The 27,210-nt window shown below is 41.3% G+C and overlaps 1 protein-coding gene across 1 annotated transcript; it reads right to left on the bottom strand.

The window, feature by feature from the left end:
* Nucleotides 1-26,358, bottom strand: LOC138310161 (solute carrier family 15 member 2-like). The gene is made up of 7 exons (XM_069251285.1): nucleotides 26,266-26,358; nucleotides 25,775-25,930; nucleotides 25,325-25,371; nucleotides 21,067-21,213; nucleotides 20,677-20,806; nucleotides 19,221-19,352; nucleotides 1-93 (listed from the first exon to the last, which is right to left on the bottom strand). Exons 1-7 carry the CDS (start codon nucleotides 26,356-26,358, stop codon nucleotides 16-18), a joined length of 783 nt encoding a protein of 260 aa, XP_069107386.1. The 3' UTR covers nucleotides 1-15.
* Between the last annotated feature and the right edge of the window lie 852 nt (nucleotides 26,359-27,210).

The following is a 27,210-nucleotide window of genomic DNA, read 5'->3' as shown; positions in this document are numbered from 1 at the left end:
ACAGACTTCATAGACTTAGGGGCCTGTATAATACAAAATAGTCATTGTCAGTGACCAGGTCGCCTGGACTACAGACTTCATAGATTTAGGGGCCTGTATAATACAAAATAGTCATTGTCAGTAACCAGGTCGCCTGGACTACAGACTTCATAGACTTAGGGGCCTGTATAATACAAAATAGTCATTGTCAGTAACCAGGTCGCCTGGACTACAGACTTCATAGACTTAGGGGCCTGTATAATACAAAATAGTCATTGTCAGTAACCAGGTCGCCTGGACTACAGACTTCATAGACTTAGGGGCCTGTATAATACAAAATAGTCATTGTCAGTAACCAGGTCGCCTAGACTACATAGACTTAGGGGCCTGTATAATACAAAATAGTCATTGTCAGTAACCAGGCCGCCTGGACTACAGACTACATAGACTTAGGGGCCTGTATAATACAAAATAGTCATTGTCAGTAACCAGGCCGCCTGGACTACAGACTACATAGACTTAGGGGCCTGTATAATACAAAATAGTCATTGTCAGTAACCAGGTCGCCTGGACTACAGACTTCATAGACTTAGGGGCCTGTATAATACAAAATAGTCATTGTCAGTAACCAGGCCACCTGCCTGACTACAGACTTCATAGACTTAGGGGCCTGTATAATACAAAATAGTCATTGTCAGTAACCAGGTCCGCCTGGACTACAGACTTCATAGACTTAGGGGCCTGTATAATACAAAATAGTCATTGTCAGTAACCAGGCCGCCTGGACTACAGACTTCATAGACTTAGGGGCCTGTATAATACAAAATAGTCATTGTCAGTAACCAGGCCGCCTGGACTACAGACTTCATAGACTTAGGGGCCTGTATAATACAAAATAGTCATTGTCAGTAACCAGGCCGCCTGGACTACAGACTTCATAGACTTAGGGGCCTGTATAATACAAAATAGTCATTGTCAGTAACCAGGTCGCCTGGACTACAGACTTCATAGACTTAGGGGCCTGTATAATACAAAATAGTCATTGTCAGTAACCAGGCCACCTGGAACTACTACAGGACTACATAGACTTAGGGGCCTGTATAATACAAAATAGTCATTGTCAGTAACCAGGCCACCTGTACTACAGACTTCATAGACTTAGGGGCCTGTATAATACAAAATAATCATTGTCAGTAACCAGGTCGCCTGGACTACAGACTACATAGACTTAGGGGCCTGTATAATACAAAATAGTCATTGTCAGTAACCAGGCCGCCTGGACTACAGACTTCATAGACTTAGGGGCCTGTATAATACAAAATAGTCATTGTCAGTAACCAGGTCGCCTGGACTACAGACTTCATAGACTTAGGGGCCTGTATAATACAAAATAGTCATTGTCAGTAACCAGGCCGCCTGGACTACAGACTTCATAGACTTAGGGGCCTGTATAATACAAAATAGTCATTGTCAGTAACCAGGTCGCCTGGACTACAGACTTCATAGACTTAGGGGCCTGTATAATACAAAATAGTCATTGTCAGTAACCAGGTCGCCTGGACTACAGACTTCATAGACTTAGGGGCCTGTACAATACAAAATAGTCATTGTCAGTAACCAGGCCGCCTGGACTACAGACTTCATAGACTTAGGGGCCTGTATAATACAAAATAGTCATTGTCAGTAACCAGGCCGCCTGGACTACAGACTTCATAGACTAAGGGGCCTGTATAATACAAAATAGTCATTGTCAGTAACCAGGCCGCCTGGACTACAGACTTCATAGACTTAGGGGCCTGTATAATACAAAATAGTCATTGTCAGTAACCAGGCCACCTGGACTACAGACTTCATAGACTTAGGGGCCTGTATAATACAAAATAGTCATTGTCAGTAACCAGGCCACCTGGACTACAGACTACATAGACTTAGGGGCCTGTATAATACAAAATAGTCATTGTCAGTAACCAGGCCACCTGGACTACAGACTACATAGACTTAGGGGCCTGTATAATACAAAATAGTCATTGTCAGTAACCAGGCCGCCTGGACTACAGATCATAGATGGGGCCTGTATAATACAAAATAGTCATTGTCAGTAACCAGGTCGCCTGACTACAGACTTCATAGACTTAGGGGCCTGTATAATACAAAATAGTCATTGTCAGTAACCAGGCCGCCTGGACTACATAGACTTAGGGGCCTGTACAATACAAAATAGTCATTGTCAGTAACCAGGTCGCCTGGACTACAGACTTCATAGACTTAGGGGCCTGTATAATACAAAATAGTCATTGTCAGTAACCAGGTCGCCTGGACTACAGACTTCATAGACTTAGGGGCCTGTATAATACAAAATAGTCATTGTCAGTAACCAGGCCGCCTGGACTACAGACTTCATAGACTTAGGGGCCTGTATAATACAAAATAGTCATTGTCAGTAACCAGGTCGCCTGGACTACAGACTTCATAGACTTAGGGGCCTGTATAATACAAAATAGTCATTGTCAGTAACCAGGCCGCCTGGACTACAGACTTCATAGACTTAGGGGCCTGTATAATACAAAATAGTCATTGTCAGTAACCAGGCCGCCTGGACTACAGACTTCATAGACTTAGGGGCCTGTATAATACAAAATAGTCATTGTCAGTAACCAGGCCGCCTGGACTACAGACTTCATAGACTTAGGGGCCTGTATAATACAAAATAATCATTGTCAGTAACCAGGCCGCCTGGACTACAGACTACATAAACTTAGGGGCCTGTATAATACAAAATAGTCATTGTCAGTAACCAGGCCGCCTGGACTACAGACTACATAGACTTAGGGGCCTGTATAATACAAAATAGTCATTGTCAGTAACCAGGTCGCCTGGACTACAGACTTCATAGACTTAGGGGCCTGTATAATACAAAATAGTCATTGTCAGTAACCAGGCCGCCTGGACTACAGACTTCATAGACTTAGGGGCCTGTATAATACAAAATAGTCATTGTCAGTAACCAGGCCGCCTGGACTACAGACTTCATAGACTTAGGGGCCTGTATAATACAAAATAGTCATTGTCAGTAACCAGGTCGCCTGGACTACAGACTTCATAGACTTAGGGGCCTGTATAATACAAAATAGTCATTGTCAGTAACCAGGCCACCTGGACTACAGACTACATAGACTTAGGGGCCTGTATAATACAAAATAATCATTGTCAGTAACCAGGCCACCTGGACTACAGACTACATAGACTTAGGGGCCTGTATAATACAAAATTAATCATTGTCAGTAACCAGGTCGCCTGGACTACAGACTACATAGACTTAGGGGCCTGTATAATACAAAATAGTCATTGTCAGTAACCAGGTCGCCCTGGGACTACAGACTACATAGACTTAGGGGCCTGTATAATACAAAATAGTCATTGTCAGTAACCAGGCCACCTGGACTACAGACTACATAGACTTAGGGGCCTGTATAATACAAAATAGTCATTGTCAGTAACCAGGTCGCCTGGACTACAGACTTCATAGACTTAGGGGCCTGTACAATACAAAATAGTCATTGTCAGTAACCAGGCCGCCTGGACTACAGACTACATAGACTTAGGGGCCTGTATAATACAAAATAGTCATTGTCAGTAACCAGGTCGCCTGGACTACAGACTTCATAGACTTAGGGGCCTGTACAATACAAAATAGTCATTGTCAGTAACCAGGTCGCCTGGACTACAGACTTCATAGACTTAGGGGCCTGTATAATACAAAATAGTCATTGTCAGTAACCAGGTCGCCTAGACTACAGACTTCATAGACTTAGGGGCCTGTATAATACAAAATAGTCATTGTCAGTAACCAGGTCGCCTGGACTACAGACTTCATAGACTTAGGGGCCTGTATAATACAAAATAGTCATTGTCAGTAACCAGGCCGCCTGGACTACAGACTTCATAGACTTAGGGGCCTGTATAATACAAAATAGTCATTGTCAGTAACCAGGCTCTGACCTGTCATTGTACTACAGACTACATAGACTTAGGGGCCTGTACAATACAAAATAGTCATTGTCAGTAACCAGGTCGCCTGGACTACAGACTTCATAGACTTAGGGGCCTGTACAATACAAAATAGTCATTGTCAGTAACCAGGCCGCCTGGACTACAGACTACATAGACTTAGGGGCCTGTATAATACAAAATAGTCATTGTCAGTAACCAGGTCGCCTGGACTACAGACTTCATAGACTTAGGGGCCTGTATAATACAAAATAGTCATTGTCAGTGACCAGGCTGCCTGGACTACAGAGACTTAGGGTCCTGTACAATACAAAATAGTCATTGTCAGTAACCAGGTCGCCTGGACTACAGACTTCATAGACTTAGGGGCCTGTACAATACAAAATAGTCATTGTCAGTAACCAGGTCGCCTGGACTACAGACTTCATAGACTTAGGGGCCTGTATAATACAAAATAGTCATTGTCAGTAACCAGGTCGCCTGGACTACAGACTTCATAGACTTAGGGGCCTGTATAATACAAAATAGTCATTGTCAGTAACCAGGCCGCCTGGACTACAGACTTCATAGACTTAGGGGCCTGTATAATACAAAATAGTCATTGTCAGTAACCAGGCCGCCTGACTACAGACTTCATAGACTTAGGGGCCTGTATAATACAAAATAGTCATTGTCAGTAACCAGGTCGCCTGGACTACAGACTTCATAGACTTAGGGGCCTGTACAATACAAAATAGTCATTGTCAGTAACCAGGCCGCCTGGACTACAGACTACATAGACTTAGGGGCCTGTATAATACAAAATAGTCATTGTCAGTAACCAGGTCACCTGGACTACAGACTACATAGACTTAGGGGCCTGTATAATACAAAATAGTCATTGTCAGTAACCAGGCCACCTGGACTACAGACTTCATAGACTTAGGGGCCTGTATAATACAAAAATAATCATTGTCAGTAACCAGGCCGCCTGGACTACAGACTACATAGACTTAGGGGCCTGTATAATACAAAATAGTCATTGTCAGTAACCAGGCCGCCTGGACTACAGACTTCATAGACTTAGGGGCCTGTATAATAATACAAAATAATCACTGTCAGTAACCAGGCCACCTGGACTACAGACTACATAGACTTAGGGGCCTGTATAATACAAAATAGTCATTGTCAGTAACCAGGCCACCTGGACTACAGACTTCATAGACTTAGGGGCCTGTATAATACAAAATAGTCATTGTCAGTAACCAGGCCACCTGGACTACAGACTTCATAGACTTAGGGGCCTGTATAATACAAAATAGTCATTGTCAGTAACCAGGCCGCCTGGACTACAGACTTCATAGACTTAGGGGCCTGTATAATACAAAATAGTCATTGTCAGTACCAGGTCGCCTGGACTACAGACTTCATAGACTTAGGGGCCTGTATAATACAAAATAATCATTGTCAGTAACCAGGCAGCCTGGACTACAGACTTCATAGACTTGGGGGGCCTGTATAATACAAAATAGTCATTGTCAGTAACCAGGCCGCCTGGACTACAGACTTCATAGACTTAGGGGCCTGTATAATACAAAATAGTCATTGTCAGTAACCAGGCCGCCTGGACTACAGACTTCATAGACTTAGGGGCCTGTATAATACAAAATAGTCATTGTCAGTAACCAGGTCGCCTAGACTACAGACTTCATAGACTTAGGGGCCTGTATAATACAAAATAGTCATTGTCAGTAACCAGGTCGCCTAGACTACATAGACTTAGGGGCCTGTATAATACAAAATAGTCATTGTCAGTAACCAGGCCGCCTGGACTACAGACTTCATAGACTTAGGGGCCTGTATAATACAAAATAGTCATTGTCAGTGACCAGGTCGCCTGGACTACAGACTACATAGACTTAGGGGCCTGTATAATACAAAATAGTCATTGTCAGTAACCAGGTCGCCTGGACTACAGACTACATAGACTTAGGGGCCTGTATAATACAAAATAGTCATTGTCAGTAACCAGGCCGCCTGGACTACAGACTTCATAGACTTAGGGGCCTGTATAATACAAAATAGTCATTGTCAGTAACCAGGTCGCCTGGACTACAGACTTCATAGACTTAGGGGCCTGTATAATACAAAATAGTCATTGTCAGTAACCAGGCCGCCTGGACTACAGACTTCATAGACTTAGGGGCCTGTATAATACAAAATAGTCATTGTCAGTAACCAGGCCGCCTGGACTACAGACTTCATAGACTTAGGGGCCTGTATAATACAAAATAGTCATTGTCAGTAACCAGGCCACCTGGACTACAGACTTCATAGACTTAGGGGCCTGTATAATACAAAATAGTCATTGTCAGTAACCAGGTCGCCTGGACTACAGACTTCATAGACTTAGGGGCCTGTATAATACAAAATAGTCATTGTCAGTAACCAGGTCGCCTGGACTACAGACTTCATAGACTTAGGGGCCTGTATAATACAAAATAGTCATTGTCAGTAACCAGGCCGCCTGGACTACAGACTTCATAGACTTAGGGGCCTGTATAATACAAAATAGTCATTGTCAGTAACCAGGCCGCCTGGACTACAGACTTCATAGACTTAGGGGCCTGTATAATACAAAATAGTCATTGTCAGTAACCAGGTCGCCTGGACTACAGACTTCATAGACTTAGGGGCCTGTATAATACAAAATAGTCATTGTCAGTAACCAGGTCGCCTGGACTACAGACTTCATAGACTTAGGGGCCTGTATAATACAAAATAGTCATTGTCAGTAACCAGGCCGCCTGGACTACAGACTACATAGACTTAGGGGCCTGTATAATACAAAATAGTCATTGTCAGTAACCAGGTCGCCTGGACTACAGACTTCATAGACTTAGGGGCCTGTATAATACAAAATAGTCATTGTCAGTAACCAGGCCGCCTGGACTACAGACTTCATAGACTTAGGGGCCTGTACAATACAAAATAATCATTGTCAGTAATCAGGCCGCCTGGACTACAGACTTCATAGACTTAGGGGCCTGTATAATACAAAATAGTCATTGTCAGTAACCAGGCCGCCTGGACTACAGACTTCATAGACTTAGGGGCCTGTATAATACAAAATAGTCATTGTCAGTAACCAGGCCGCCTGGACTACAGACTACATAGACTTAGGGGCCTGTATAATACAAAATACTCATTGTCAGTAACCAGGTCGCCTGGACTACAGACTACAGAGACTTAGGGGCCTGTATAATACAAAATAGTCATTGTCAGTAACCAGGCCGCCTGGACTACAGACTTCATAGACTTAGGGGCCTGTATAATACAAAATAGTCATTGTCAGTAACCAGGCACCTGGACTACAGACTTCATAGACTTAGGGGCCTGTATAATACAAAATAGTCATTGTCAGTAACCAGGTCGCCTGGACTACAGACTTCATAGACTTAGGGGCCTGTACAATACAAAATAGTCATTGTCAGTAACCAGGCCGCCTGGACTACAGACTTCATAGACTTAGGGGCCTGTATAATACAAAATAGTCATTGTCAGTAACCAGGTCGCCTGGACTACAGACTTCATAGACTTAGGGGCCTGTATAATACAAAATAGTCATTGTCAGTAACCAGGCCGCCTGGACTACAGACTTCATAGACTTAGGGGCCTGTATAATACAAAATAATCATTGTCAGTAACCAGGCCGCCTGTACTACAGACTTCATAGACTTAGGGGCCTGTATAATACAAAATAGTCATTGTCAGTAACCAGGTCGCCTGAACTACAGACTTCATAGACTTAGGGGCCTGTATAATACAAAATAGTCATTGTCAGTAACCAGGCCGCCTGAACTACAGACTTCATAGACTTAGGGGCCTGTATAATACAAAATAGTCATTGTCAGTAACCAGGCCACCTGGACTACAGACTTCATAGACTTAGGGGCCTGTATAATACAAAATAGTCATTGTCAGTAACCAGGTCGCCTGGACTACAGACTTCATAGACTTAGGGGCCTGTATAATACAAAATAGTCATTGTCAGTAACCAGGCCGCCTGGACTACAGACTTCATAGACTTAGGGGCCTGTATAATACAAAATAGTCATTGTCAGTAACCAGGCCGCCTGGACTACAGACTTCATAGACTTAGGGGCCTGTATAATACAAAATAGTCATTGTCAGTAACCAGGCCGCCTGGACTACAGACTTCATAGACTTACGGGGGGCCTGTATAATACAAAATAGTCATTGTCAGTAACCAGGCCACCTGGACTACAGACTTCATAGACTTAGGGGCCTGTATAATACAAAATAGTCATTGTCAGTAACCAGGCCGCCTGGACTACAGACTACATAGACTTAGGGGCCTGTATAATACAAAATAGTCATTGTCAGTAACCAGGCTGCCTGGACTACAGACTTCATAGACTTAGGGGCCTGTATAATACAAAATAGTCATTGTCAGTAACCAGGCCGCCTGGACTACAGACTTCATAGACTTAGGGGCCTGTATAATACAAAATAGTCATTGTCAGTAACCAGGTCGCCTGAACTACAGACTACATAGACTTAGGGGCCTGTACAATACAAAATAGTCATTGTCAGTAACCAGGTCGCCTGGACTACAGACTACATAGACTTAGGGGCCTGTATAATACAAAATAGTCATTGTCAGTAACCAGGCCGCCTGGACTACAGACTTCATAGACTTAGGGGCCTGTATAATACAAAATAGTCATTGTCAGTAACCAGGTCGCCTGGACTACAGACTTCATAGACTTAGGGGCCTGTATAATACAAAATAGTCATTGTCAGTAACCAGGCCGCCTGGACTACAGACTTCATAGACTTAGGGGCCTGTATAATACAAAATAGTCATTGTCAGTAACCAGGTCGCCTGGACTACAGACTTCATAGACTTAGGGGCCTGTATAATACAAAATAGTCATTGTCAGTAACCAGGTCGGGGCCTATAACGTACAGACTTCATAGACTTAGGGGCCTGTATAATACAAAATAGTCATTGTCAGTAACCAGGCCGCCTGGACTACAGACTTCATAGACTTAGGGGCCTGTATAATACAAAATAGTCATTGTCAGTAACCAGGCCGCCTGGACTACAGACTACATAGACTTAGGGGCCTGTATAATACAAAATAGTCATTGTCAGTAACCAGGTCGCCTGGACTACAGACTTCATAGACTTAGGGGCCTGTATAATACAAAATAGTCATTGTCAGTAACCAGGCCGCCTGGACTACAGACTTCATAGACTTAGGGGCCTGTATAATACAAAATAGTCATTGTCAGTAACCAGGTCGCCTGGACTACAGACTTCATAGACTTAGGGGCCTGTATAATACAAAATAGTCATTGTCAGTAACCAGGCCGCCTGGACTACAGACTTCATAGACTTAGGGGCCTGTATAATACAAAATAGTCATTGTCAGTAACCAGGCTGCCTGGACTACAGACTTCATAGACTTAGGGGCCTGTATAATACAAAATAGTCATTGTCAGTAACCAGGCCGCCTGGACTACAGACTTCATAGACTTAGGGGCCTGTATAATACAAAATAGTCATTGTCAGTAACCAGGCCGCCTGGACTACAGACTACATAGACTTAGGGGCCTGTATAATACAAAATAGTCATTGTCAGTAACCAGGCCGCCTGGACTACAGACTTCATAGACTTAGGGGCCTGTACAATACAAAATAGTCATTGTCAGTAACCAGGTCGCCTGGACTACAGACTTCATAGACTTAGGGGCCTGTATAATACAAAATAGTCATTGTCAGTAACCAGGTCGCCTAGACTACAGACTTCATAGACTTAGGGGCCTGTATAATACAAAATAGTCATTGTCAGTAACCAGGTCGCCTGGACTACAGACTTCATAGACTTAGGGGCCTGTATAATACAAAATAGTCATTGTCAGTAACCAGGCCGCCTGGACTACAGACTTCATAGACTTAGGGGCCTGTATAATACAAAATAGTCATTGTCAGTAACCAGGTCGCCTAGACTACAGACTTCATAGACTTAGGGGCCTGTATAATACAAAATAATCATTGTCAGTGACCAGGTCGCCTGGACTACAGACTTCATAGACTTAGGGGCCTGTATAATACAAAATAGTCATTGTCAGTAACCAGGCCGCCTGGACTACAGACTTCATAGACTTAGGGGCCTGTACAATACAAAATAGTCATTGTCAGTAACCAGGTCGCCTGGACTACAGACTTCATAGACTTAGGGGCCTGTATAATACAAAATAGTCATTGTCAGTAACCAGGTCGCCTGGACTACAGACTTCATAGACTTAGGGGCCTGTATAATACAAAATAGTCATTGTCAGTAACCAGGTCGCCTAGACTACAGACTTCATAGACTTAGGGGCCTGTATAATACAAAATAGTCATTGTCAGTAACCAGGCCGCCTGGACTACAGACTTCATAGACTTAGGGGCCTGTATAATACAAAATAGTCATTGTCAGTAACCAGGTCGCCTGGACTACAGACTTCATAGACTTAGGGGCCTGTATAATACAAAATAGTCATTGTCAGTAACCAGGCCGCCTGGACTACAGACTACATAGACTTAGGGGCCTGTATAATACAAAATAGTCATTGTCAGTAACCAGGCCGCCTGGACTACAGACTTCATAGACTTAGGGGCCTGTATAATACAAAATAGTCATTGTCAGTAACCAGGTCGCCTGGACTACAGACTTCATAGACTGTAATACATAGATTAGGGCCCCTGTACAATACATAGACAAATAACTAGGCTTAATACAAATAGTCATTGTCAGTAACCAGGCGCCTGGACTACAGACTTCATAGACTTAGGGGCCTGTATAATACAAAATAGTCATTGTCAGTAACCAGGTCGCCTGGACTACAGACTTCATAGACTTAGGGGCCTGTATAATACAAAATAGTCATTGTCAGTAACCAGGTCGCCTGGACTACAGACTTCATAGACTTAGGGGCCTGTATAATACAAAATAGTCATTGTCAGTAACCAGGTCGCCTGGACTACAGACTTCATAGACTTAGGGGCCTGTATAATACAAAATAGTCATTGTCAGTAACCAGGCGGCCTGGACTACAGACTTCATAGACTTAGGGGCCTGTATAATACAAAATAGTCATTGTCAGTAACCAGGTCGCCTGGACTACAGACTTCATAGACTTAGGGGCCTGTATAATACAAAATAGTCATTGTCAGTAACCAGGTCGCCTGGACTACAGACTTCATAGACTTAGGGGCCTGTATAATACAAAATAGTCATTGTCAGTAACCAGGCCGCCTGGACTACAGACTTCATAGACTTAGGGGCCTGTACAATACAAAATAGTCATTGTCAGTAACCAGGTCGCCTGGACTACAGACTTCATAGACTTAGGGGCCTGTATAATACAAAATAGTCATTGTCAGTAACCAGGTCGCCTGGACTACAGACTTCATAGACTTAGGGGCCTGTATAATACAAAATAGTCATTGTCAGTAACCAGGTCGCCTAGACTACAGACTACATAGACTTAGGGGCCTGTATAATACAAAATAGTCATTGTCAGTAACCAGGTCGCCTGGACTACAGACTTCATAGACTTAGGGGCCTGTATAATACAAAATAGTCATTGTCAGTAACCAGGTCGCCTGGACTACAGACTTCATAGACTTAGGGGCCTGTATAATACAAAATAGTCATTGTCAGTAACCAGGTCGCCTGGACTACAGACTTCATAGACTTAGGGGCCTGTATAATACAAAATAGTCATTGTCAGTAACCAGGTCGCCTGGACTACAGACTTCATAGACTTAGGGGCCTGTAAATACAAAATATCATTGTCAGTACCAGGCCGCCTGACTACAGACTATAGACTTAGGGGCCTGTATAATACAAAATAGTCATTGTCAGTAACCTGGCCGCCTGGACTACAGACTACATAGACTTAGGGGCCTGTACAATACAAAATAGTCATTGTCAGTAACCAGGTCGCCTGGACTACAGACTTCATAGACTTAGGGGCCTGTATAATACAAAATAGTCATTGTCAGTAACCAGGTCGCCTGGACTACAGACTTCATAGACTTAGGGGCCTGTATAATACAAAATAGTCATTGTCAGTAACCAGGTCGCCTGGACTACAGACTTCATAGACTTAGGGGCCTGTATAATACAAAATAGTCATTGTCAGTAACCAGGCCGCCTGGACTACAGACTACATAGACTTAGGGGCCTGTATAATACAAAATAGTCATTGTCAGTAACCAGGCCGCCTGGACTACAGACTTCATAGACTTAGGGGCCTGTATAATACAAAATAGTCATTGTCAGTAACCAGGTCGCCTGGACTACAGACTTCATAGACTTAGGGGCCTGTATAATAATACAAAATAGTCATTGTCAGTAACCAGGTCGCCTGGACTACAGACTTCATAGACTTAGGGGCCTGTATAATACAAAATAGTCATTGTCAGTAACCAGGTCGCCTGGACTACAGACTTCATAGACTTAGGGGCCTGTATAATACAAAATAGTCATTGTCAGTAACCAGGCCGCCTGGACTACAGACTTCATAGACTTAGGGGCCTGTATAATACAAAATAGTCATTGTCAGTAACCAGGCCGCCTGGACTACAGACTACATAGACTTAGGGGCCTGTATAATACAAAATAGTCATTGTCAGTAACCAGGCCGCCTGGACTACAGACTACATAGACTTAGGGGCCTGTATAATACAAAATAGTCATTGTCAGTAACCAGGCCGCCTGGACTACAGACTTCATAGACTTAGGGGCCTGTATAATACAAAATAGTCATTGTCAGTAACCAGGCCACCTGGACTACAGACTACATAGACTTAGGGGCCTGTATAATACAAAATAGTCATTGTCAGTAACCAGGCCACCTGGACTACAGACTTCATAGACTTAGGGGCCTGTATAATACAAAATAGTCATTGTCAGTAACCAGGTCGCCTGGACTACAGACTTCATAGACTTAGGGGCCTGTATAATACAAAATAGTCATTGTCAGTAACCAGGTCGCCTGGACTACAGACTTCATAGACTTAGGGGCCTGTATAATACAAAATAGTCATTGTCAGTAACCAGGCCGCCTGGACTACAGACTTCATAGACTTAGGGGCCTGTATAATACAAAATAGTCATTGTCAGTAACCAGGCCGCCTGGACTACAGACTACATAGACTTAGGGGCCTGTACAATACAAAATAGTCATTGTCAGTAACCAGGCTGCCTGGACTACAGACTACATAGACTTAGGGGCCTGTACAATACAAAATAGTCATTGTCAGTAACCAGGTCGCCTGGACTACAGACTTCATAGACTTAGGGGCCTGTACAATACAAAATAGTCATTGTCAGTAACCAGGTCGCCTGGACTACAGACTTCATAGACTTAGGGGCCTGTATAATACAAAATAGTCATTGTCAGTAACCAGGTCGCCTAGACTACAGACTTCATAGACTTAGGGGCCTGTATAATACAAAATAGTCATTGTCAGTAACCAGGCCGCCTGGACTACAGACTTCATAGACTTAGGGGCCTGTATAATACAAAATAGTCATTGTCAGTAACCAGGTCGCCTGGACTACAGACTACATAGACTTAGGGGCCTGTATAATACAAAATAGTCATTGTCAGTAACCAGGCCGCCTGGACTACAGACTTCATAGACTTAGGGGCCTGTATAATACAAAATAGTCATTGTCAGTAACCAGGTCGACTGGACTACAGACTTCATAGACTTAGGGGCCTGTATAATACAAAATAGTCATTGTCAGTAACCAGGTCGCCTGGACTACAGACTTCATAGACTTAGGGGCCTGTATAATACAAAATAGTCATTGTCAGTAACCAGGTCGCCTGGACTACAGACTTCATAGACTTAGGGGCCTGTATAATACAAAATAGTCATTGTCAGTAACCAGGCCGCCTGGACTACATACTTCATAGACTTAGGGGCCTGTATAATACAAAATAGTCATTGTCAGTAACCAGGCCGCCTGGACTACAGACTTCATAGACTTAGGGGCCTGTATAATACAAAATAGTCATTGTCAGTAACCAGGTCGCCTGGACTACAGACTTCATAGACTTAGGGGCCTGTATAATACAAAATAGTCATTGTCAGTAACCAGGTCGCCTGGACTACAGACTTCATAGACTTAGGGGCCTGTATAATACAAAATAGTCATTGTCAGTAACCAGGCCGCCTGGACTACACAGACTTCATAGACTTAGGGGCCTGTATAATACAAAATAGTCATTGTCAGTAACCAGGTCGCCTGGACTACAGACTTCATAGACTTAGGGGCCTGTATAATACAAAATAGTCATTGTCAGTAACCAGGCCGCCTGGACTACAGACTTCATAGACTTAGGGGCCTGTACAATACAAAATAGTCATTGTCAGTAACCAGGCCGCCTGGACTACAGACTTCATAGACTTAGGGGCCTGTATAATACAAAATAGTCATTGTCAGTAACCAGGTCGCCTGGACTACAGACTTCATAGACTTAGGGGCCTGTATAATACAAAATAGTCATTGTCAGTAACCAGGCCGCCTGGACTACAGACTTCATAGACTTAGGGGCCTGTATAATACAAAATAGTCATTGTCAGTAACCAGGTCGCCTAGACTACAGGCTGCCTGGACTACATAGACTTAGGGGCCTGTACAATACAAAATAGTCATTGTCAGTAACCAGGTCGCCTGGACTACAGACTTCATAGACTTAGGGGCCTGTATAATACAAAATAGTCATTGTCAGTAACCAGGTCGCCTGGACTACAGACTACATAGACTTAGGGGCCTGTACAATACAAAATAGTCATTGTCAGTAACCAGGTCGCCTGGACTACAGACTTCATAGACTTAGGGGCCTGTATACAATACAAAATAGTCATTGTCAGTAACCAGGCCGCCTGGACTACAGACTTCATAGACTTAGGGGCCTGTATAATACAAAATAGTCATTGTCAGTAACCAGGTCGCCTGGACTACAGACTTCATAGACTTAGGGGCCTGTACAATACAAAATAGTCATTGTCAGTAACCAGGCCGCCTGGACTACAGACTAGAGACTTAGGGGCCTGTACAATACAAAATAGTCATTGTCAGTAACCAGGCCGCCTGGACTACAGACTTCATAGACTTAGGGGCCTGTATAATACAAAATAGTCATTGTCAGTAACCAGGCCGCCTGGACTACAGACTTCATAGACTTAGGGGCCTGTACAATACAAAATAGTCATTGTCAGTGACCAGGTCGCCTGGACTACAGACTTCATAGACTTAGGGGCCTGTATAATACAAAATAGTCATTGTCAGTAACCAGGTCGCCTGGACTACAGACTTCATAGACTTAGGGGCCTGTATAATACAAAATAGTCATTGTCAGTAACCAGGCCGCCTGGACTACAGACTACATAGACTTAGGGGCCTGTACAATACAAAATAGTCATTGTCAGTAACCAGGCCGCCTGGACTACAGACTTCATAGACTTAGGGGCCTGTATAATACAAAATAGTCATTGTCAGTAACCAGGTCGCCTGGACTACAGACTTCATAGACTTAGGGGCCTGTATAATACAAAATAGTCATTGTCAGTAACCAGGTCGCCTGGACTACAGACTACATAGACTATAGACTTAGGGGCCTGTATAATACAAAATAGTCATTGTCAGTAACCAGGCCGCCTGGACTACAGACTTCATAGACTTAGGGGCCTGTATAATACAAAATAGTCATTGTCAGTAACCAGGTCGCCTGGACTACAGACTTCATAGACTTAGGGGCCTGTATAATACAAAATAGTCATTGTCAGTAACCAGGCCGCCTGGACTACAGACTACATAGACTTAGGGGCCTGTACAATACAAAATAGTCATTGTCAGTAACCAGGCCGCCTGGACTACAGACTACATAGACTTAGGGGCCTGTACAATACAAAATAGTCATTGTCAGTAACCAGGCCGCCTGGACTACAGACTTCATAGACTTAGGGGCCTGTATAATACAAAATAGTCATTGTCAGTAACCAGGCCGCCTGGACTACAGACTACATAGACTTAGGGGCCTGTATAATACAAAATAATCATTGTCAGTAACCAGGCCGCCTGGACTACAGACTTCATAGACTTAGGGGCCTGTATAATACAAAATAGTCATTGTCAGTAACCAGGTCGCCTGGACTACAGACTACATAGACTTAGGGGCCTGTATAATACAAAATAGTCATTGTCAGTAACCAGGTCGCCTGGACTACAGACTTCATAGACTTAGGGGCCTGTATAATACAAAATAGTCATTGTCAGTAACCAGGCCGCCTGGACTACAGACTTCATAGACTTAGGGGCCTGTACAATACAAAATAGTCATTGTCAGTAACCAGGCCGCCTGGACTACAGACTTCATAGACTTAGGGGCCTGTATAATACAAAATAGTCATTGTCAGTAACCAGGCCGCCTGAACTACAGACTTCATAGACTTAGGGGCCTGTATAATACAAAATAGTCATTGTCAGTAACCAGGTCGCCTGGACTACAGACTTCATAGACTTAGGGGCCTGTATAAATACAAAATAGTCATTGTCAGTAACCAGGTCGCCTGGACTACAGACTTCATAGACTTAGGGGCCTGTATAATACAAAATAGTCATTGTCAGTAACCAGGCGCCTGGACTACAGACTTCATAGACTTAGGGGCCTGTATAATACAAAATAGTCATTGTCAGTAACCAGGCCGCCTGGACTACAGACTTCATAGACTTAGGGGCCTGTATAATACAAAATAGTCATTGTCAGTAACCAGGTCACCTGGACTACAGACTACATAGACTTAGGGGCCTGTACAATACAAAATAGTCATTGTCAGTAACCAGGCCGCCTGGACTACAGACTTCATAGACTTAGGGGCCTGTATAATACAAAATAGTCATTGTCAGTAACCAGGCCGCCTGGACTTCATAGACTTAGGGGCCTGTATAATACAACATAGTCATTGTCAGTAACCAGGTCGCCTGGACTACAGACTTCATAGACTTAGGGGCCTGTATAATACAAAATAATCATTGTCAGTGACCAGGTCGCCTGGACTACAGACATCATAGACTTAGGGGCCTGTATAATACAAAATAATCATTGTCAGTAACCAGGCCGCCTGGACTACAGACTTCATAGACTTAGGGGCCTGTATAATACAAAATAGTCATTGTCAGTAACCAGGTCGCCTGGACTACAGACTTCATAGACTTAGGGGCCTGTATAATACAAAATAGTCATTGTCAGTAACCAGGCCGCCTGGACTACAGACTTCATAGACTTAGGGGCCTGTATAATACAAAATAGTCATTGTCAGTAACCAGGTCACCTGGACTACAGACTTCATAGACTTAGGGGCCTGTATAATACAAAATAGTCATTGTCAGTAACCAGGTCGCCTGGACTACAGACTTCATAGACTTAGGGGCCTGTATAATACAAAATAGTCATTGTCAGTAACCAGGTCACCTGGACTACAGACTTCATAGACTTAGGGGCCTGTATAATACAAAATAGTCATTGTCAGTAACCAGGTCACCTGGACTACAGACTTCATAGACTTAGGGGCCTGTATAATACAAAATAGTCATTGTCAGTAACCAGGCCGCCTGGACTACAGACTTCATAGACTTAGGGGCCTGTATAATACAAAATAGTCATTGTCAGTAACCAGGTCCGCCTGGACTACAGACTACAGAGACTAAGGGGCCTGTATAATACAAAATAGTCGTTGTCAGTAACCAGGCCGCCTGGACTACAGACTTCATAGACTTAGGGGCCTGTATAATACAAAATAGTCATTGTCAGTAACCAGGTCACCTGGACTACAGACTTCATAGACTTAGGGGCCTGTATAATACAAAATAATCATTGTCAGTAACCAGGCCACCTGGACTACAGACTTCATAGACTTAGGGGCCTGTATAATACAAAATAGTCATTGTCAGTAACCAGGTCGCCTGGACTACAGACTTCATAGACTTAGGGGCCTGTATAATACAAAATAGTCATTGTCAGTAACCAGGCCGCCTGGACTACAGACTTCATAGACTTAGGGGCCTGTATAATACAAAATAGTCATTGTCAGTAACCAGGTCGCCTGGACTACAGACTTCATAGACTTAGGGGCCTGTATAATACAAAATAGTCATTGTCAGTAACCAGGTCCGCCTGGACTACAGACTTCATAGACTTAGGGGCCTGTATAATACAAAATAGTCATTGTCAGTAACCAGGCCGCCTGGACTACAGACTTCATAGACTTAGGGGCCTGTATAATACAAAATAGTCATTGTCAGTAACCAGGCCGCCTGGACTACAGACTTCATAGACTTAGGGGCCTGTATAATACAAAATAGTCATTGTCAGTAACCAGGCCGCCTGGACTACAGACTTCATAGACTTAGGGGCCTGTATAATACAAAATAGTCATTGTCAGTAACCAGGCCACCTGGACTACAGACTACATAGACTTAGGGGCCTGTATAATACAAAATAGTCATTGTCAGTAACCAGGCCACCTGGACTACAGACTACATAGACTTAGGGGCCTGTATAATACAAAATAGTCATTGTCAGTAACCAGGCCGCCTGGACTACAGACTACATAGACTTAGGGGCCTGTATAATACAAAATAATCATTGTCAGTAACCAGGTCACCTGGACTACAGACTACATAGACTTAGGGGCCTGTATAATACAAAATAGTCATTGTCAGTAACCAGGCCGCCTGGACTACAGACTTCATAGACTTAGGGGCCTGTACAATACAAAATAATCATTGCCAGTAACTGACATATTTTCATTATTGATCCATTTTTAGAATGCCAAGGATGTACTTAATGTATGAAATTGAACAATTCATTCACTTAATACCAGCTCTGATTATTTGGCTGGTTTGGGTAGCCAAAAAGAAACACAAATTTGACAATAAACCTTCATGAACATGACTGTTGACTTTGACTTTTTGGTGCAGTAAGTTTACAGAAACTAAAATGAACCTAAATTAAAGTTTAGGAATATCAATAGTGTCAGGTAGTAGTAGCATGTTTTGGCTATCTGACAGATGGATAGAGTAATATCCACTTACCTCTGAGTAAGCAAACGCAATGTTTTGGCTATCTGACAGATGGATAGAGTAATATCCACTTACCTCTGAGTAAGCAAACGCAAGTCCTGCCACTGAAAAAAGGATTTCACCGACGGTAATTATCACATACTGTGGGACCATCCACAGGAGGGATACTGTATTGGCTGTTACACTGCTGTAAACTACAGTATGAACCTGTAAATATAATGATACATTTCTGATATAGCAGTTATAATTCTGTAAACAACAGTATGGACCTCTAATATACTGATACATTTCTGGTATAGCAGTTATAATTCAGTAAACAACGGTATGGACCTCTAATATAATGATACATTTCTGGTATAGCAGTTATAATTCAGTAAACAACGGTATGGACCTCTAATATACTGATACATTTCTGGTATAGCAGTTATAATTCAGTAAACAACAGTATGAACCTGTAAATATAATTATACATTTCTGATATAGCAGTTATAATTCTGTAAACAACAGTATGGACCTCTAATATACATTTCTGGTATAGCAGTTATAATTCAGTAAACAACAGTATGAACCTGTAAATATAATTATACATTTCTGATATAGCAGTTATAATTCTGTAAACAACAGTATGGACCTCTAATATACTGATACATTTCTGGTATAGCAGTTATAATTCAGTAAACAACAGTATGGACCTCTAATATAATGATACATTTCTGATATAGCAGTTATAATTCTGTAAACAACAGTATGGACCTCTAATATACTGATACATTTCTGGTATAGCAGTTATAATTCAGTAAACAACAGTATGGACCTCTAATATAATGATACATTTCTGGTATAGCAGTTATAATTCAGTAAACAACGGTATGGACCTCTAATATACTGATACATTTCTGGTATAGCAGTTATAATTCAGTAAACAACGGTATGGACCTCTAATATACTGATACATTTCTGGTATAGCAGTTATAATTCAGTAAACAACGGTATGGACCTCTAATATACTGATACATTTCTGGTATAGCAATTATAATTCAGTAAACAACGGTATGGACCTCTAATATACTGATACATTTCTGGTATAGCAGTTATAATTCAGTAAACAACGGTATGGACCTCTAATATACTGATACATTTCTGGTATAGCAGTTATAATTCAGTAAACAACGGTATGGACCTCTAATATACTGATACATTTCTGGTATAGCAGTTATAATTCATTTAACTACAGTATGGACCTGTAATATACCGATACATTTCTGATAAAGAAAAAACATGGTATAGCAGGAGCAGAAACTACCACTTTATAGATTTTGGTGTGTCTCGGCCAGCGGAGATACCTACCTCAACAAAAAATCAATACAAAGGTAGTGAGGCGGTGTCAAGGGAGACAGTATGAAGAAGAAAGTATGTAAGGAAGAAAGAAAAGATAAGATCCTAAATTTAGTCTCCTTTTACAATATCAATAGGGGCTACAATACGTACATTTGTTACGCCCTACACGCAGGGCATGATTACTGATACCTACCATATCTGTGTTGTTTGTATACAGGAGGAGGCTGTAGGAGGCTCCAGTGCCCACATTTATGCTGGCATTCGTCATCCTCCAGGCCTCACTGGAATTCACATTTTGAAGGACCTTCTGCCAAATATTGTATCTGAAAGTATAAGTTTACAAAATCAAACAAAATTCACATTTTTCCAAGACCTAACAAGTACTGTAAATGTAAAAACAATAGTGCAAATGTGAACAAACTATAACAAAGATTTATTTTAGGACTACGAATGTATTGGATTTATGAACACTATAAGCATTAATGAATTGCTTAGTTTAAATCTAATTTAAATACAAGACAAGAAAAAACAGAGCGATATTAAATATTTGTGTTTTGATCCTATTGACTTAGTTTCTACTTACAGGCCAGGGTTGATCTCCTTATACATAGTAGGTTTGGAGCTGGAGACGACAAACTCGACACCGGGAGAATTTTCTTTTAATGTTGTGTAATAATCTGGTACAAGTTTCACTGTCATCTCTGTATGTGACTCCATTGACATCAGGACACTGAACAAACAGCAATCATTGATCAATCAATCGACATCAGGACACTGAACAAACAGCAATCATTGATCAATCAATCGACATCAGGACACTGAACAAACAGCAATCATTGATCAATCAATCGACATCAGGACACTGAACAAACAGCAATCATTGATCAATCAATCGACATCAGGACACTGAACAAACAGCAATCATTGATCAATCAATCGACATCAGGACACTGAACAAACAGTAATCATTGATCAATCAATCGACATCAGGACACTGAACAAACAGCAATCATTGATCAATCAATCAACATCAGGACACTGAACAAACAGCAATCATTGATCAATCAATCGACATCAGGACACTGAACAAACAGCAATCATTGATCAATCAATCGACATCAGGACACTGAACAAACAGCAATCATTGATCAATCAATCGACATCAGGACACTGAACAAACAGCAATCATTGATCAATCAATCGACATCAGGACACTGAACAAACAGCAATCATTGATCAATCAATCGACATCAGGACACTGAACAACAGCAATCATTGATCAATCAATCGACATCAGGACACTGAACAAACAGCAATCATTGATCAATCAATCGACATCAGGACACTGAACAACAGCAATCATTGATCAATCAAACAACATCAGGACACTGAACAAACAGCAATCATTGATCAATCAATCGACATCAGGACACTGAACAAACAGCAATCATTGATCAATCAATCGACATCAGGACACTGAACAACAGCAATCATTGATCAATCAATCGACATCAGGACACTGGATAAACATCAATCATTGATCAATCAATCGACATCAGGACACTGGATAAACAGCAATCATTGATCAATCAATCGACATCAGGACACTGAACAAACAGCAATCATTGATCAATCAATCGACATCAGGACACTGAACAACAGCAATCATTGATCAATCAATCGACATCAGGACACTGAACAAACAGCAATCATTGATCAATCAATCGACATCAGGACACTGAACAAACAGTAATCATTGATCAATCAAACAACATCAGGACACTGAACAAACAGCAATCATTGATCAATCAATCGACATCAGGACATTGAACAACAGCAATCATTGATCAATCAATCGACATCAGGACACTGAACAAACAGCAATCATTGATCAATCAATCGACATCAGGACAATGAACAAACAGCAATCATTGATCAATCAATCGACATCAGGACACTGAACAACAGCAATCATTGATCAATCAAACAACATCAGGACACTGAACAACAGCAATCATTGATCAATCAATCAACATCAGGACACTGAACAAATGGTAATCATTGATCAATCAATCGACACCAGGACACTGAACAACAGCAATCATTGATCAATCAAACAACATCAGGACACTGAACAAACAGTAATCATTGATCAATCAAACAACATCAGGACACTGAACAAACAGTAATCATTGATCAATCAATCGACATCAGGACACTGAACAAACAGCAATCATTGATCAATCAATCGACATCAGGACACTGAACAAACAGCAATCATTGATCAATCAAACGACATCAGGACACTGAACAAACAGCAATCATTGATCAATCAAACGACATCAGGACACTGAACAAACAGTAATCATTGATCAATCAATCGACATCAGGACACTGAACAAACAGCAATCATTGATCAATCAATCGACATCATGACACTGAACAAACAGCAATCATTGATCAATCAATCGACATCCCGACACCGAACAAACAGCAATCATTGATCAATCAATCGACATCAGGACACTGAACAAACAGCAATCATTGATCAATCAATCGACATCAGGACACTGAACAAACAGCAATCATTGATCAATCAATCGACATCAGGACACTGAACAAACAGCAATCATTGATCAATCAATCGACATCAGGACACTGAACAAACAGCAATCATTGATCAATCAATCGACATCAGGACACTGAACAACAGCAATCATTGATCAATCAATCGACATCATGACACTGAACAAACAGTAATCATTGATCAATGAATCGACATCAGGACACTGAACAAACAGTAATCATTGATCAATGAATCGACATCAGGACACTGAACAACAGCAATCATTGATCAATGAATCGACACTGGACACTGAACAACAGCAATCATTGATCAATGAATCGACATCAGGACACTGAACAACAGCAATCATTAATCAATCAATCGACATCAGGACACTGAACAACAGCAATCATTAATCAATCAATCGACATCATCAGGACACTGAACAAACAGCAATCATTGATCAATCAATCGACATCAGGACACTGAACAAACAGCAATCATTGATCAATCAATCGACATCAGGACACTGAACAAACAGTAATCATTGATCAATCAATCGACATCAGGACACTGAACAAACAGCAATCATTGATCAATCAATCGACATCAGGACACTGAACAAACAGCAATCATTGATCAATCAATCGACATCAGGACACTGAACAAACAGCAATCATTGATCAATCAATCGACATCAGGACACTGAACAAACAGCAATCATTGATCAATCAATCGACATCAGGAGCACTGAATAAACAGCAATCATTGATCAATCAATCGACATCAGGACACTGAACAAACAGCAATCATTGATCAATCAATCGACATCAGGACACTGAACAAACAGCAATCATTGATCAATCAATCGACATCAGGACACTGAATAAACAGCAATCATTGATCAATCAATCGACATCAGGACACTGAACAACAGCAATCATTGATCAATCAATCGACATCACGACACTGAACAAACAGCAATCATTGATCAATCAATCGACATCAGGACACTGAACAAACAGCAATCATTGATCAATCAATCGACATCAGGACACTGAATAAACAGCAATCATTGATCAATCAATCGACATCAGGACACTGAATAAACAGCAATCATTGATCAATCAATCGACATCAGGACACTGAACAAACAGCAATCATTGATCAATCAATCGACATCAGGACACTGAACAAACAGCAATCATTGATCAATCAATCGACATCAGGACACTGAACAAACAGCAATCATTGATCAATCAATCGACATCAGGACACTGAACAAACAGCAATCATTGATCAATCAATCGACATCAGGACACTGAATAAACAGCAATCATTGATCAATCAATCGACATCAGGACACTGAACAAACAGCAATCATTGATCAATCAATCGACATCAGGACACTGAATAAACAGCAATCATTGATCAATCAATCGACATCAGGACACTGAACAAACAGCAATCATTGATCAATCAATCGACATCAGGACACTGAACAAACAGCAATCATTGATCAATCAATCGACATCAGGACACTGAACAAACAGCAATCATTGATCAATCAATCGACATCAGGACACTGAATAAACAGCAATCATTGATCAATCAATCGACATCAGGACACTGAACAAACAGCAATCATTGATCAATCAATCGACATCAGGACACTGAACAAACAGCAATCATTGATCAATCAATCGACATCAGGACACTGAACAAACAGCAATCATTGATCAATCAAGGACACTGAATAAACAGCAATCATTGATCAATCAATCGACATCAGGACACTGAACAAACAGCAATCATTGATCAATCAATCGACATCAGGACACTGAATAAACAGCAATCATTGATCAATCAATCGACATCAGGACACTGAACAAAGAGCAATTATTGATCAATCAATCGACATCAGGACACTGAACAACTACTGCAGGTTACTCATTGTTTTAAACACAGCTATATAGGTTTTTTTTTTTAAATAATTCTCACTGAATGTAATGAATTCTGTTGAACCAGTCAACCTGCAGCTACTTTATTTTCGCTTTATTTGCATTTTTACTTAAATCTGCCAAATAATCAGAAATCCATTGATGTAATTACCTAAGAACAATTGTAGTGCAAAATAGTCTCAGTGAATCCACAATATTTAACCATCACAAATATGACCCATATAGGAAACCGTGAAATAATGACACCGTGAATTTTAAATACTTTATGCCTTACATTTTTTTATATATTAACATAAATATCTATTGAGACATACCTGATGACGGAGTTACCTTCCCTTGATTTCGTCCTCTGGTCATCAGCCTAAAAACAGTTATCATAATTGTAAAACATCACTTAATGCTATTTATATACAGAAAATTAATATTGATACACAATTATCTTTATTCGGCCTTCACTTTCTGTAAACCATGAACATTTTCTCAATGTGTAAACACTTCTTAAAAACATTTCTGAGACGCTTGTTTTCACTTTTAAATTAGAATTATAATTACACTATAAGCTGAATCAAGTCACTAGTATATGATATCATTTCCGAAAGTGTCAATACATGTACATAATAATTGAAATATTTCAAAACATCTTTTATGTTGTTTTGTTTACATAAGATATAAGAATACTGGTTTATCTAAAGTTTAATTTCTTCTTTGCCCATTAAATTTCAATTAACATCAATTAGACTAATATAGAAACAGGTATGCATTACCTTGTATACATCTAATTTGTCGGCTGATTTTAAGATGACAATTCTATAGGCAGAGCTGGTATCTAGAGTGACAGTCTTTGTTAATGTCTCGTCTGTACAGTTAGCTGATACAGAGAAAGTCTGGGCTCCTGTGGTTTCCCTCAGATAGTCTGACTCCTAGAGTTATAAAGAAGCATCAGTAGAGCAACATGGAAATACAGTGATGAAATGATGAAGAACTATCAACATACTATATATGACTTGTCTGATACACTTCAATATCCTTACCCGAGTAAACGCTGTGTTACCATGACACTTACCTACCTGAGTAAATGAGAGATCCCCTGAGAAACGCTGTGTTACCATGACACTAACCTGAATAAATGAGAGATGCTGTGTTACCATGACACCTGAGTAAATGAGAGATCCCCTGAGAAACGCTGTGTTACCATGACACTTACCTGAGTAAATGAGAGATTCCCTGAGAGATACTGTGTTGCCATGACACTTACCTGAGTAAATGAGAGATCCCCTGAGTGACACTGTGTTGCCACGATACTTACCTGAGTAAATGAAAGATCCCCTGAGCAACGCTGTGTTGCCATGATATTTACGTGAGTAAATGAGAGATCTCCTGAGAGATGCTGTGTTGCCATGGCACTTACCTGAGTAAATGAGAGATCCCCTGAGATATGCCGTGCTGATGTGACACTTACCTGAGTAAATGAGAGATCCCCTGAGAGACGCTGTGTTGCCATGACACTTACCTGAGTAAATAAGAGATCCCCTGAGTAGATGGATGAGGACACAGACACAGGACAGGGGAATGTGTTGATGAAGGTCACACCACTCGATCTCTGTCATAGATAATGGCACTTCTTTTTGTACCTAAAATATCAAGTCATGCAAATATAACTTTTTGTACCTAAAATATCAAGTCATGCAAATATTACTTTTTGTACCTAAAATATCAAGTCATGCAAATATTACTTTTTGTACTTACAATATCAAGTCATGCAAATATTACAATCCTATGTAATGAAAATATAAATTTATATCTACAAAACAGATGCAGAACTTTATATACTTAAACGGCTGTAGTGGCTTAATGATTAGGTGTCTCAACGTGTTACCACAAGCCCTTCACCTCTGATTTGTGAGTTCGAGTCCCACTTCCATGTGGGGCAATTGCCAGGTACTGATCGTTGTTCAGTGGTTTTTTTCCGGGTTTTCCGCCTTTTCTCCACCATCTTAACCTGACCTGTCCTTAAATGACCCCAGCTGTTAATGGGACGCTACACAAACCAAATCCTACACCATCTTAACCTGACCTGTCCTTAAATGACCCCAGCTGTTAATGGGACGCTACACAAACCAAATCCTACACCATCTTAACCTGACCTGTCCTTAAATGACCCCAGCTGTTAATGGGACGCTACACAAACCAAATCCTACAC

The sequence above is a fragment of the Argopecten irradians genome, chromosome 16 (assembly GCF_041381155.1).
Source record: "Argopecten irradians isolate NY chromosome 16, Ai_NY, whole genome shotgun sequence".
NCBI lineage: Eukaryota > Metazoa > Mollusca > Bivalvia > Pectinida > Pectinidae > Argopecten > Argopecten irradians.
Note: the sequence above shows the minus strand (reverse complement) of the source record. Positions and strands in the feature narration are given on the sequence as shown.

Coding starts and splice junctions, on each gene's coding strand:
- LOC138310161 (XM_069251285.1), bottom strand. CDS start 26,358: ATGGCAACACAGCGTTGCTCAGGGGATCTTTCATTTACTCAGGTAAGT. Junction 25,372..25,774: donor ACAAATTAGATGTATACAAG/GTAATGCATACC, acceptor AACTGTTTTTAG/GCTGATGACCAGAGGACGAA. Junction 94..19,220: donor TTGCGTTTGCTTACTCAGAG/GTAAGTGGATAT, acceptor TGTATTATACAG/GCCCCTAAATCTATGAAGTC.